The sequence below is a fragment of the Suricata suricatta genome, chromosome 11, assembly GCF_006229205.1.
Source record: "Suricata suricatta isolate VVHF042 chromosome 11, meerkat_22Aug2017_6uvM2_HiC, whole genome shotgun sequence".
In the NCBI taxonomy this organism is placed as follows: Eukaryota; Metazoa; Chordata; class Mammalia; order Carnivora; family Herpestidae; genus Suricata; species Suricata suricatta.
This window is the reverse complement of record NC_043710.1, coordinates 51490824-51506474: the sequence shown is the minus strand read 5'-3', so window position 1 is coordinate 51506474 and position 15651 is coordinate 51490824. Positions and strand designations below refer to the sequence as shown.

The following is a 15651-nucleotide window of genomic DNA, read 5'->3' as shown; positions in this document are numbered from 1 at the left end:
ACACAAAATAGGGGCACCTGGGTGGTTCAGTCAGCTAAGCGTCCGGCTTTGGCTCAGGTTATGATGTCACGGTTCATGAGTTCGAGCCCCATGTTGAGCTCTGTGCTGACAGCTAGCTCAGAGCCTGGAGCCTGTTTTGGATTCTGTATCCCCCACTCTCTCTGACTCTCTCCTGCTCATACTGTCTCTCTCTGTCTCTCAAAAATAAACAAAAAACATTAAAGAAAAATTTAAAAAAAGAAATACACAAAATATCACCGTTGGATTCTCTTAATCAAATATATATATATAAGAAGCAATTTTCTGGGTGAAGCATATAATTGATACTATTTTTCTTAACCTGACAAAATCCATGTATGATTTTGTTAATGAGTTTGACTGGTTGCTATTAATTGTACTGGAAGTAAAATGGGAAGTATGATCTTGGAGGTTTTAATTCCTAGCTCAAGTGCTGCATACATGACCTGCTAGTTTGTAAATCTGCCTTGAAAGAAATAACTAGGTCACATGAATAAAAGCCTAATTTGAGTCATGAACACAGAGAATGTTTCATTCAGTTCTCAGACCTAAAACTGTTTTTTAAAACTGTTTATTTATTTCTTTATCCATTTAGAGACAGAGAGAGAGCAAATGTGCATGAGCAGTTGGTGAGGGGGGGCAGAGAAAGAGGGAGAGAGAGAATCCCAAGTAGGCTCAACCCTTATCAGGGAGCCTAACACAGACTCCATCTCATGACCATGAGACCATGATCTAAGCCAAAATCAAGAGTTGGACGCTTAACCAACTGAGCCATGCAGGCGCCCACAGATCTAAGACTGTTAAAAGACTCGGGACCCCTTGGAAGAAGGGGTGGTAAAGTCTCCTTGAGGAGACCAAAAGCACTGCCAAAAACATTGTGTTAATCTTTCTTCCAGCTTTCCCCCAAAGGACCTATGCACTTTTCGCAAAGTGATTGGGGAAAAAGGAAATAATCCAACAACAAAGTTATTCACTATTCCTCTTCTCGGTGGCATATTTATTAAAATTTTATAATTTGTCATCAAGCCTTAATGGTGGATGGTGGTGCTATAATTATTCATTGTAGTTGTAGTAGCTTCTCTACATATGCAAGATTTGGAGTCAAGACCTGATACAACTCGTAAGCATGAGAGGAATTAAAGTTAAGGAGTTACAAATGAATCAAGCCAAATATACATGGGAAAAGCAGAAAACTCTTTCCTATATGTGAGGCTTTATGATGGGACCTACAAAGTGTACATATCTTTACCAGATAGCAAAATCATCATGCATGGAAAGACACATTCTATGAAATAATGCATTTTTTCTTGTGATTTTATATGTCAAATACACTGTTTTAAATGATAACTTCACTGATAAACATATTTATCCACATTCATAAATTCCAAAGAGCATTATTTTATGTGGAAAAAAATAGTGACTCAGTCCATGTATGAAACATTCTTTATTCAGAAATTTTGAATGCCTTGTTTGCTATGTATTAGGTATTCCTATAGTTAACTCATGATGCAAACCTGAACAAAAGAATCTTCAACAGCATTATAAAAGGATTGAATAAAGTAGGGCTATGAAATTTGTATGACTTGCAGAGGTAATGTCATTTGCCCAAATAAATATAAAAGTTAATGGTAGAAATGTGATCTCCCATACACTTACATTATTTTAAGTGTTTTTAACACTTAAAACAAGTATGCCATTAGTAGGTCATATATGGACATATAGCATTCTAAATTTAGAATTTCCCATATATTTTTCAGTGCTTATGTACTCATTAATTAGATCCATTCTTCTAGCCAATAAAAAAGTGAGAGTAATCATGTATCTGAACATGCTGATGGAATGTTGTTTTTCTTTTCTAAAAAGAGATGGATAGCTTCACTTCTCAGCACTATGAGACTCTGGCTGTCTGTCATCGAGAGCCCTGAAGTTTAACACTGCTGAGTTCAGATGTTCTCTTCAAAACTTTGATCCTCTTCAGCTAGCTGGACATTTATAACCTCATAAAACACTTTCTCAGCTGGATGCGTGTCAAGAACCTTGCATGTAATTGTGTGGACTCTTTATGGTTGTGTTTGTTTTTGTTTGTTTGTTTGTTTGGTTTGTTTTGTTTAAAACCAAAAGGCTCCACACTGGGCTTCTAATGCTGAGCTTGAACTTGCTACCATGAGATCAAGACCTGACCTGAGATCAAGAGTCAGACACATGGGGCACCTGGGTGGCTCAGTTGGTTGGGTGTCCGACTTCGGTTCTGGTCATGATCTCACAGTTCGTGGTTTCGAGCCCCGCATCAGGCTCTGTGCTGACAGCTGGGAGCCTGGAGCCTACTTCTGATTCTGTGTGTGTGTGTCTCTCTCTCTCTCTCTGACCCTCCCCTACTCACACTCTGTGTGTGTCTCTCTCAAAAATAAATAAACATTAAAAAATAATAAAAATAATACTTAAAAAAAAGAGTCAGACACTTAACTAACTGAGCCACCCAAGCACCCAAGAACCTTGTGTTCTTAACAACTCTTTCATGAAGTCTTGAGAAAATGAAAAGGCACAACATGCCATCATTTCAATTACAAATGTCCAGGGGCATGTGGGTGGCTCAGTCGGTTAAGTATCTGACTTCAGCTCAGGTCATGATCTCACAGTCCATAGTCTGTGGGTTCCAGCCCCATGTCAGGTCTTTGTGCTGACAGTTTAGAGCCTGGAGCCTGTTTCAGATTCTGTGTCTCTTTCTCTCTCTCTGCCCCTCCCCTGTTCATGTTCTGTATCTGTCTCTGTCTCTCAAAAATAAATAAAATGTAAAAAGAAAATTTTTAAAAATATTATGAATGTCCTTCAATGGGTCAGGAAGGAAAAATCTAATTCTTTGGCTGCATACCCAAGGTTTTTTAAATAACTGTATTATGTGATTAGATTCACATAATGTCTATCATGTATTTTTCTTAATAAATATATGTCTAAGGAAATAGTTGAGACAAAAAACAATATCAGATACAATTTCTACTTCTTTTTTGACTTAATTTAAAAAATTAACTGAAACCACTCTACTTTTAAAGACACACTTTTAAATTATTATTTTATTCATTTGTGCTATATATTGGGGGGTTTTTTGTGTGTTTATAGTTTTTACCTGACAACAACATTCTTGAAAACCAATTTTACTTATGCTCTCTGTATATTTTACTCTTACACTGTTTTCTGTGTTATCAAAAGCTTAAGTCTGTCACGTGTTGGTGTTGTCTTCTAAATGTCTGCTCTTAGAAGATGCTGGGATCTTTCATTCCTCCTCCTAAATGAACTCTGGTAGGGCTTTATAGAGTCTGCATAGCTGAATTTATTAAGCATAAGAAAGCATTGTACTATGTTCTCAGTATTTTTTACTGAGCCATTTTTGTCTGCTTTGAATGCAAATAAAAATAAATTGGGAGCTGGAGATGAGAAATATATTCCATAGTCAGACCAATACAAATCTTTATAATAAGAGCTTCAATTTGCTTGATGTGTTAATTTTCAAAAGGCTTTATATTTGGGTAGAGATGAAACTTGCAAAAGTACCAGAAAGGAGGTGTAAATGCTTCTAAGAGAATATTTTGGAGACTGTACTATACTGAATTATAAAGTTTAAAAATTGAAATAAATCACCTAATAATGTAAATAATTACCCCATATTATGTGTATTTTACCTTCACATATTATTATAAACTCATTTTTCTTAAATTATTATAAATTCATTTTACTTAAAGCAAAATCCACATAACAAAAACATGAATATTAATTACTCTTGGAAACACATTGAAAAATATATTAAATGCTTTTGTCAAAGTATTTGGGAAGAACTGGGGACAATGAAACTTTTAAAATATTTAAGAAAATGGGTAGTTAAAGATTCCCCATTAATCAGCTATTAGATAACGGATTCCCACTTTTGAATTTTAATAATGGATAAACTACATGGAACCTGCAGTCATGTAAATCACATTGTATCTATAATTTTTATTCACTTGGAGACTGAAAATGTAGTGTTCTCTAAAATAGGAGTTCAAACAGATCGTTGAGATAGCTAGTTCCTTGGTAATTATTTCAAGATACCTTATATCATCTACTTAGATTAGTACCACAGTAGCAAAAAGGAAAACAAACTGATTCCTGCTTACCAGTCTTCAATGGAAGAGAAAGGGTAGGTTTACCCTAAACTCTGCCAAAAATTCCAGCAAGACACTAATCAAAGATGACTCTAAAAATTTATTTCAGGTTTTTTATCTACCACGGTTTGACATTCACTTCTATTAGAAACCCATCATGCTCACCACACAATGGTGTTGGTAAAGAGTGAAGGCTCCTGAGATCCCTGCTCAGATGACTGCCAAAAGTTAAAATGACTCCAACTGATGAAGGCAGATTTGAATTTACAACATGTTTTTCTTTATTAGGAATAAAAATTGTACCCTCAAGGCTATTTATTTAATTCTTATTTACTTGTAAATTTACTTGTACTAAATTTACTTGTAAATTAAAAATGAATTTACCTGGAATAGGCTTAAACTTACCAGTAAACATTTCACACAGAATTCTTTTATGTCAAATGAACACCAGGTTTAATCAAAGAAACTTCAGGCATTAAATTATAAGGAACCATCTGCAAGTCTCCTGATCTCTCTTTTCCTCAGAATACTGAACTACCAAAGCCAGAGGCTGCAACCCTTCAGCAGAACCAATGAGAACTTAATGACAGACTTAAATTAGAAATTAGTTACCAAAGCTTGGATTATCTGATTATGTCATATCATTTTGAGGCATCAGTTAGCATTTCCTCACATAGACAAACAAACTGGCAACTGTTTGTCAAGTATTAATATGGAGGTGGGGTTAATATGTTCATTGTATGCAGCTCTTTATCCCTAAAGATTAATGAGTATAGTATTCCTTACTTGCTAGTAAATACTTGGATCACACAGTCTCTGATGTGCTTCGTCCTTACCCCATAGATGATAGGGTTGAGGGCAGGTGGAAGGACCACATAGATATTGGCAACAAGAATGTGGACATAAGGGGGTATTTTTTGGCCAAATCGGTGAGTGAGGAAGGAAAAGAGAGAGGGTGTGTAGAAAACAAACATGACTGCAGCATGGGAACTACAAGTGCTCAGGGTCTTGTGACGGGCTTCTCGTGACTTCAGGCGGAATACAGCATGGAGGATGTAGCCATAGGAGATTCCAACCATTACCAAAACAAGAACAAGGAAGGAAGCCACAAAGAGACCATAGATAGCATTGATCTGAATGTTGGCACAAGCCAACTTGGCAATGCCCATATGCTCACAGTAGGTATGAGCAATAATGCGGGCATTGCAAAAAGGTAGGCGGTGGATTAGGTAGATCATGGGCAGTGTGAGCACGACTGCACTCATTGCAACACCAAGTCCATTCCTGACAGCACCCAGACTGTCAGAATGGTCATATAGTGGAGTGGGTCACAGATGGCTACATAGCGGTCAAAGGCCATTGCCAGCAGAACAGCAGACTCCATTCCTGTGAAGGTATGTATGAGAAACATCTGGGCCACTCAAGTTCCAAAGCCAATTTCATGAGTGTTAAATCAAAAGATACCCAACATACGTGGTACTGAGGTTGTGGAGAGGGCCAGGTCTATGGCAGATAGAATGGCAAGGAAGAAGAACATTGGATCTCGCAGGGTTTTTTCTGTCCATAGGACTATCAAGATTGTGACATTGCCAATAAGAGCCATGAGGTAAATGCAACAGAAGGGCAATGAAATCCAGGCATGCGCAGTCTCAAGCCCTGGGATGCCTAAAAGAAAAAATGTGGATGGATGGAACATGGTTATATTTTGATGTGGCATTCTGGATTTAGCTGGAGTAGGAGATATGTATGGCCCATTCCTAGAAGAAAAAAAGCACAAGAATGGTTTTAAATTATTTCAAATTATTTTTTTGTTTTATTACAGTGCAAGGGAAGGCAGTGGTATTGTTTCTTACCTGTCTGTACATACTGGATTAACCAAAAGGAAGATTCCAGGTACTGGACACAGTTGAAGTCAAGGGAAAGATCACTTATGATTATGATGAGCATAGTCAATGCTTAGAGATAATATAACATCTTATGAAGTTCTGAACCCAAACACTCTATATTCTGGTACTTTTTTTCAAGAGTAAAAATGGTTTATGGATTAATACATAATGTAATGACTTCCAAGATTGAAGATGTTGAAGACAAACATAAGAAATTAAGGCAAAGACAAAAATATGCAGATACATACATATGGCCACACTGAAATATAGAAACACAGATATAAAAGCTATACAGATAAAATGATACCTTATATGCCAAATGCCTTCAGTATGTTTTATTTGACACAAATTTTCACATGAATTCAAATTCAAAAAGTCAGCTTCTGAGCCAACAGGTATTCTTCACTCACTAAAGTATGCAATAAATACTTATGGATAAACATCATTAAACAAACTTCAACAGAGACAGGCACAGTCATTCAACAAGCAGAGAATCTTTAGACCTTGGGGTCTACATTTCTTACTAGAACAATGTGAATCCCTTTGTTGCTTAGGTCATAGTGAAGCATAAGGCAACAAAGGTTTTGTACTGTTGTGTACAAGGGGGACATCCAAGAGAAATACTGGTCAGATAAATTGAAATAAAGGTGTTTGAGGGAAAAGCTGATCATGGACATAGCTCGCCCAAGTCAGGAATAATTAATAAAGTTTTAACCTTACTCTGAGAAATATTCAGGGCATTTTACCCCATCCTCTGATAATTCATTTTGAACAGAGAAAATCAAACAAAACAAGGAAAGAGGTAAAAACTTGAAGGAAGCAATCAATAAGGCATGAGGGAAAAGAAGAAAGAGGAAAGAAACACGGGAAGCTTGATGGAAAGTAGGAAAGAGGGAATGCAGGAAAGAATGATGAAAAAGTTCAGTCCCTCTCTAAATTTAGGGTAATACTGACAAATTGGCTAATTGAGGTCTTCTGACAGTAGGAAGTAACTTGGGTTACTAAGTCCTTCTTCCAGGACTCTTAATTCCTTGCTGCCTCCTTTTGGTGTTTGTTTTTTGAGCTTACTTTCAGCTATGGTCCTATCCTAATTTGAATTTTTCTACTGCCATGAAAGGCTATTGTCTTCACTATCCTGCAATTATTAGCAAGAATAGGGAGTACTAAATACTTAAAACAATCTCCACATTTCCTATTACTCAGTACTGAGTAAAGAATGTACTAGAAATTGTCATGTAAGACCTCACTCTTGGCCTGTAGCCTATGGAGCAGAGTCCTGGTGGATGCACAATATTCCCTCACAAAAATTAATCAAAGCCTTTCCCCCTTACCTATGAGCAAAGAGATTCTGATTAGACTTTCTTCGTTTTGGGGGTCAAATATAACCTATCTCCAGCAGGAATGGGAACTAGATTCCCTATTGAGGCCACCTTAGAGAATGGAGTTTGATATTTCTGGCCCTTCATCTCCTGAGGGACAGCTCTGCAAATAAACAAATCATAATCCCTCTCTGGCCATGGACTGTGATCTCAAAGTCTCCTTGGAATGGACTGATACCGTGCTGCAGGCAGGAGGGAGTATAAAAGAAGCAGACATAAGAGAAACACGCAAAAATTCACAGGTATACCTTATCATCAAAATATATATGCATATGCATACACACAAAATATAAACACAAGAAATAGTACATTCAGGGAACTTGGGTGGCTCAGTCGGTTAAGTGTCTGACTTTTGGTTTCAGCTCAGGTCATGATGACACAATTCCTGGGATCAGATGATCACAATTCTCTGTTAGCACAGAGCCTGCTTGAGATTCTCTCCCTCTCTCTCTCTCTCTCTCTCTCTCTCTCTCTCTCTCTCTGCCCCTCCCACGCTCTTCAAAATAAATAAACTAAAAAAAAACTACAAAGAAATAATACATTCAAGTGATTGCAAATTTGCATATGGTCTTTTTAGACATCACTCTTCTCTAAAGTCAGGACAAGATATTTCTGATGCATATGCTTCCCCTTCACACATGTTTATCTTTGTGTAGAAAAAGAAAGTTCTAGATTTCCCTAGTTATTAAATTGTCATTATTGTTCTTAAGCAGTTATCTTTTCTTATTTTTGGTGCTTCTATCTACACATCCAAGGGTTTTAGATGGTTTAAAATAGTTTCTGTTACATGACATTCACAGAGCATCCTATCTCCAAATTATGATCACCATCCACTTTACCATAAGTCTTAAATTTCTTATATCTCCTTGTTGTTTCATACATAAACGTCGTGTTTGTGTGAATGATATTCCTTGTGTTTCCCTAATTGCTGGACTCTACTTGTTCTTCCCCTCTCCTCTCTTTCCTTCCCCCATTCTCTCCCCCCTTTTAAAAAAAACAATAGCCATTGTAATGGGTGTGAAGTTCTCCCACTATGGTTTTGATTAGAGAAGTTGAGCACCTTTTTGTGTGTTAATTGGCCATTTGTAGATCTTCCTCAGAGAGGGGTCATATAGATACCTTAACAATATCAACTCTTCCAATCCATGACTTGGGATGTCCTCCTGTTTATTGGTATCTTCTTTAATTTCTCTTAGCAAAGTTTTACAGATTTCAGTGTGCAGATCTTCCACTTCCTTGGTTAAGTTCATTCCTAAATATTTTATACTTTTTGATCCCATCTCCAAACTGTTACCACCATTTATTTTACCGCACTACTTGGGTATTATATTTTATTGTAAATTGCATTATTTCCTTAATTTTCCTTTTGGAATGTTTGTTTTAATGTACAAAAATGCAACTAATGTTTACTTATTGATTTTGTATATTGAATTTTTATCAAATGCGTTTATTATTTCTAAACTTTTTTTGGCAGAATATTCAAGGTTTTCTACATATAAGATTATGTCATCTGAGAACAGAGATGCTTTTACATTTTCCTTTCTAACTTGGATGCCTTTTATTTCTTTTCCATTTCTAACTGATCTGGCTAGAACTTCCAGTGTTGAATGAAGTGGTGAAATCAGGGATTGTGGTCCTGATCTTAGAAGAACTTTCACTGTTTACCCTTAAGCATGATTTGTCTGTATAAAAGTGTAAATTTTGGTTTTTCTTTTTTAATGTAATGGTTTGTGGCTATACATTTCCCTCTCCAGCAACTCATAGATTATAGTTTGTATTGTCTTATCCTGGCATTCCTTCTCATGGAGATTTCTGCTCAGGCAAATTATAATTTTTCTGTCTCCACTTACTGGTTTCTCCAGTTCAGGGGGCAGAAGTTTGCCCTGTGATCTTACTTCTCTTATGAATCTAAGAAGAGTTGCTGACTTCTCAATTGGTTCAGCCTTTTACTTGCTGTTAGGGTAGAGTGTGAACTTCCAGCTTCTCATATGCCAGCCTGGAAAACTGAAGTCTAAATCCTGTTGTTTTTATTCATTCTACCACTCTTCATTTTGACTGGGGGTTTTAAAACATTTACATTTAAAATAATAATTCATGGGAAGGATTTCCTATTACCATTTTGTTATTTGTTTTCTGTATGTCTTATAACTTTTGGGCCCCTCATTTCCTCACTTAAAGCTTATCTTTGTGTTTGTTTCATTTTCATAATAACACTTTTTTGATTCCTTGACATTTCCTTTTGTGTATATTTTACAGATATTTTCTTTGTGATTTTAAACTGATAACAACTAAACTTCAGTCAAGACAAAAGCTCCACTCCTTACTTTAGAGCTCCAGCCCCCACATAATAACATTATGTTATTAATGTGACAAAGTACATCCTTATATATTGTGTATCCATTAACTTAGATTTTTAATCGTGTTTGTACTTTGGTCTTTTATATCTTGTGAAAGAATAAAAAGTTGAGTTATGTACCAAAATTGTGATAATTCTGGTTTTTATACTTGTGTATGTATTTATCTTTACTGAAGAACTTTATATTTTTGTATAGGTTTTAAGTTACTCTCTGCCTTCCTATAATTTCAACAGAAAGGACTCTCTATAGCATCCCTTGTAGAGCAGGTCTAGAGATAATGAACTTTCTCAGCTTTTGTGTGTCTGGAAATATCCTATTTTCTCCCTCATTTTTGAAGGCAGTTTTGCTAGACAAGGAATTCTTGAATATTTTTTCTAACAATTTACATATACCTCTCCCCCTCAGCTCTGTTCTGGCCTGCAAAGTGTATGTCCCAAGTTGCAATAGAATGAAGTTGATGTGTTAAAAGAACAAAGAATGTGTTCTCTATCTTTTAAGTTCCCTTCAGGTCCTGTTGAGTGGTTGGCAGATTATATCAAAATACTGAGATGGCTACATCTGCAACTGGAAACCTAAGGGAATTTACAACTACTATTCTTGCAATTAGGAAGATTATCAAATCTTTACCAATGATACAAGCGTTCCCCCTCTCCCAGTGATTCCATGAGGACCTGTTTGTGCCACTTGTTATGCTTACTTATCCTCTGAGATTACCATGTCGAAGCTGCTATATATAGAAACTGTATGTTTAGGTTGCTTCTTTGTTCTGAGTCTGTTTCCTTGTGAGATAGTTAAAGTTATGAAACTAAAAAGGGATGGAGAGAAAGGTAGTCTGGGCAATCTAAGGGAAACTTTCAAGGACATGGGGTTTTCTTAACATCTTTTTACTTTCTAGATGTCCTAGTTTCCAGAAAGAAGATATAATTCTTTGAAACAGAGGGATACACATTTTTCATTCCTTATTGATGAAATGAAGAAAAAAATAGATTGTAGGAAACAAAGATCTTTTTTAAGGATCTCATAGATGTGAAAGTTCTCTCTCATTTTGACCATATTTCATAATGTGTGAATCTATTGAAGGAACATAAATAAGGATACCTCATGACCTCCGTACTCAACCTCAGGTTGGCAGATGATATCACAGAGATATGTGTGTTTGTGCCCCTAAAAAAAGTGTTTTAGAAACCGCTGTGTGTATCTCTGAGTGTATGTGCTTTTTAGTTCTGTTCTTACAATGATCTGCATTGTATCTGTAACTCCAACCATTACTAATGAGCACCTAACAACCACTGCATTGGTCTATATTATAAAATTTCCTTCTGGTTATGTGCTTACAAATGAATGTATAGGGACCTTTGCTTACCCATAGGATTTCATCTCACTTTAATCTCTCTGTAATCATTTAAAAATGTTTTTTAATGTTTATTTTTGAGAGAGAGATAGAGACAGAGCCTGAACAGGGGAGAGGTAGAGAGAGAGATACAGAATTCAAAACAGGCCCCAGGCTCCAACCTGGCAGCACAGAGCATGACACAGGGCTTGAACCCACATACTGTGAGATCATGATCTGAACTGAACTGAAGTGGAATGCTTAACCAACTAAGCCACCCAGGTGCCCCATCTCTTTGTAATCTCAATTACACTAGGTTTAATTCATTACATCATGATTGTCCTTCCTGATAGAACTTTGTTTATACTCCTTTCCTTTCCTTTGTTTATGTGTGTGTGCATGTGGGTGAAGATTGATGGATATGCATTACCTTCATCTATACCTAAATATCTATATTCAGATTCCATGGGACAAAGTGGTATAATCTTCACATTCCAGCCTAAGTTTCATTTACTCAAGAAACTTTTCTTGACTCACCAAGCTTAATTTGATCCCTTGCTGTCATTTCTGTATAACTCATCCTTCCCTTAGCTTTGGGATATTTTTTGCCAAATAACTTAGGTGTTTAAAGTTATACTACCATTAGTTGTTTAAAGATAAATCATAAAAAGACATATTTATGTTTTTCACTATAATAAAGTCAGGTTCTAGTACATGTGAAAGCTGAAAAATTTGGGGTTAATAATATATGGGGGATATAATAAGTATTCTGGCATGATTCAGTAACTCATACGTATTGGTACCTCTGTGTTAAGTTCTTATTACTGCATATTATATTTATAAGGATTTGTTTGAGACAGAAAGAAAGCAGATTCTCTTTAAAAACTGATGGCAGTTCTGCATATGTACTATGTACAGCCTTGATGGGAGCTAGGAGAAGCAGAAAACTAGTAACCAAGGGTTTCTGTACAACTGAAACATTTGTGGTGACTTAAAAGTTAGGTCTTCTCTTTAAGCTTCTCAATTCCTGCTGCATGCTCACCTACTTTATCCTAGGACTTCTCTGCCATGGAGATTTGACTGTCACTTGGAATTATAGGAAGAAGTAGAAAGAAACCTACTATAGTCAGTAACTGATATCGCAGCATCATCAGGTATAAATTTACCAATCCAATAAATAAACTATTGTGCATGTTTGAGAATTTGGGTTTCTAGATCAACAAATGAAGGAGCATAATTAGTATCCGTCTGTACTGTAAAATAATCTAAATCTGAAAAATGAGAATAAAAGGGTAGTGAGTGCAGTTAATGTTAAGAAATATCATATCCTTACCAATAGATAATCTGTTGGTTCAAAAGAACATAATATGTGCCTGCTTAGACCATGCATGATAGAAAGAAATAAACAATGGAAAAAAGCAAGTTGTAATCTTGCCAGATAAGTCACATATGTACTGTGGTAAATTAAAGACTAAAGACAGAAACTGAGTTGATTCTGTGTTAAAAGCTGTGTCAAAGACCTCAGTGTCATGTCCAGAGAATGACAAAGATCATTTGTTTCTATTCTCCACATGAATGCCAAATTGGATTATATGGGTCCTTTCAATGTCCCCTTGGTATTTTCACAGTGCCTCTGCTTGAGCACTTCCAGTTATGGAAAACCCACTGACATAAAGGAAATACTGAATGGGAACTCAAGGAAGAAACTCAGTAACTCTTAGTTGAATTAAGTATAAGTATGGCTACAGATGGAATCTTTTATTGGAAATAAAAGAACAAGGTGATTTATAGCTTCCTGGGATAATATTATATAAATATTATCTTTCTGTACTTCTAAACATGATCATTTGGTTTGTTATTACTAATTTTGGTATTATCGTCCTAATGGATATAAAAACACCTGATTATGAATTTGAATTGTTCTTAGCAACAGATCACTAAGGGTCTTCCTGAACTGAATCTCCTTGTTTTCAGCATCTGCTGGTGATCATCTGTCATAGCAACTTTAACCTTAGAAGTACTGATAAGCACAGGAAAAAAAGTCATGCCTCCTCTCAACACCTCTCGTCCCTCTCCGGTCACCTTCTTGCTGATGGGCATCCCAGGACTAGAGCACCTGCATGTCTGGATTGGGGTTCCCTTCTGCTCCATGTATGTGGTGGCTGTGGTGGGGAATGTGACCATCCTGGCCATGGTGAGGGCAGAGCGAAGTCTCCATGAGCTGATGTTCCTGTTTCTGTGCATGCTCTCCATCACTGACCTGGTCCTCTCCACATCTACGCTGCCTCGCATGCTCTGTCTCTTCTGGCTCGGAGCCCGTGACATTGCTTTTGATGCTTGTCTAGCCCAAATGTTCTTCATTCATAGTTTTACTGCTATGGAATCAGGATTTTTCCTTGCCATGGCCTTCGACCGTTATGTGGCCATTTGTCGTCCACTGCACCACACTACTATTCTCACCCATGCTCGCATCACCATAATGGGTATTGTTGTGGTGATTCGGGGTGTAGCCTTCTTTTCCCCACATCCCATCCTACTCAAATAACTGCCCTACTGCAGATCGCGTATCATTGCCCAGACCTATTGTGAGTTCATGGCCGTGGTGAAGCTGGCATGTATGGACATAAGGGCCACCAAGAGTTACAGCCTCAGTATGGCTTCTATCATTGGTTCATGTGATGCCATTCTCATTGCTGTATCCTATGCCTTCATTCTCCACTCTGTATTCCACCTGCCATCCCGAGAAGCTAGCTTTAGGGCTCTGGGCACATGTGGATCACATGTCTGTGTTATTCTTGTCTTCTATTCCACAGCTGGTTTTTCCATTTTCACTCACCGTTTTGGGAAGAATGTGCCTGCACATGTCCATATTTTTATTGCAAACATGTACCTTTTGGTGCCCCCTTTTCTCAACCCTATTGTATATGGAGTAAGGACCAAGAAAATACGGGAACATGTTCTTAGGACATTAATGGTCAAAATTGCTTGATTTTAGTTGAATTGATAAAATAAATGGAAATAAAAAAGATGATATAAGTAAAATAACTAGCTGCTGTTACTCCCACAAGCTGAATTGCATTTCCCACTTGAAAGTTCTTTTATTTACTCTCTGTGAATTCCAAAAATTCTAATCCAAGTTATTTTAACTTTTTTGTTTATTAAATACTGTAGAAAAATGTTTAATCTCCTTCCAAATGCATATCTTTTGGAGGATAATTACAAACAGAAAGAGAAGAGTAGAAGGAGAAAAAGGATAAATAAATACTATAGAAAAAAAAAGAAAAGATTTCTCTTGAGAACTAAATGATCGACAGTTTCCCACTCTTTTTTTATAGAATAGCTCTGTGTACAAAAGCAAGAAGCTTCTCTTGGTGTTTCTCTTTGTTAATATATATTTGTATGTTGGTAATAAAAAGTAGACCAAGAAAATTGATGTACCATCTATTAATATATCCATGTACCTATGTATCTATTTATCTACCTATCCAATTTCACCACTCATGCTTTTTGCGTTAAGATAGAATGTAACTAAAGGACATATACTGGTGGCTTTTTTATGATTGTGGGGAAATATACATAACATAATAGTTGTTATTTTAACCATTTTTAATTGTCCAGCTCAGTGTAATTCATCCATTCGCATTGCTGTGCAATCATCACCACCATTCTTCTTCAGAGATTTTTACTTTTCCCATCTGAAACTCTATCCATTAACATTAACTCCCCATTCCCCACATTCCCTGACAACTACCATTATAATAACTATCTTTGTGAATTTGGTTACTATGGGTCCTTCATATAAGTGGGATCATACAGTATTGGTCTTTTTGTGAGTGGCTTTTTCACTCAACGTAATATCTTCAAGAGTCACTCATATTGTGGAATGCATGAACATATCCTTCCTTTTATAAGTAGAATAATATTCCCACATATATTATAGTGGACTATAGATACATACATAAAACAGACATATATCTAGATATAGATTCCTCTCTCTCTCTCTCTCTCTCTCTCTCTCTCTCTCTCTCTCTCTCGTGTATCTACTTATCTGTGGATAGACACTTGTGTTGCTTCCACATTTTGGCTTTTATGAGTAATGTTATTGTGAATGTAGTTATATAAATATCTGTTCAAGTCTCTGTTTTATATTTTTTATTTTTTTTCCAATAATATTTTATTGTCAAATTATTTTCCATACAACACCCAGTGCTCTTCCCCTTAAGTGCCCTCCACCATCACCACCACCACTTTTCCCCCCTCTGCCTTCCCCCTCAACCCTCAGTTCATTCTCAGCATTCAATAGTCTCTCAAGTTTTGCATCCCTCTCTCTCCCCAACTCTCTCTCCCTCCTCTGTCCCCCCTGGTTCTCCATTAGGACTCTCCTGTTTTCCTGCTAGACCTATGAGTGCAAACATATGGTTTCTGTCCTTCTCTGCCTGGCTTACTTCACTCAGCATGACACCCTCAAGGTCCATCCACTTTCCTACAGAGGGCCATATGCCATTCCCTCTCATTGCCATGTAGTACTCCATCGTGAATATATACCAC

General features: G+C 36.7%; 1 protein-coding gene and 1 pseudogene across 1 annotated transcript; one reads left to right on the top strand and one right to left on the bottom strand.

Annotated features, from left to right (window-relative positions):
- Positions 1 to 4933: 4933 nt before the first annotated feature.
- LOC115271830 lies at positions 4934 to 5868 on the bottom strand (annotated as a pseudogene).
- Positions 5869 to 13147: 7279 nt separating this feature from the next.
- LOC115272783 (olfactory receptor 52D1-like) lies at positions 13148 to 14092 on the top strand. Its single transcript, XM_029915795.1, is given in 1 exon segment — positions 13148 to 14092. A coding segment is annotated over 1 exon segment (945 nt).
- The last annotated feature ends 1559 nt before the right edge of the window (positions 14093 to 15651 follow it).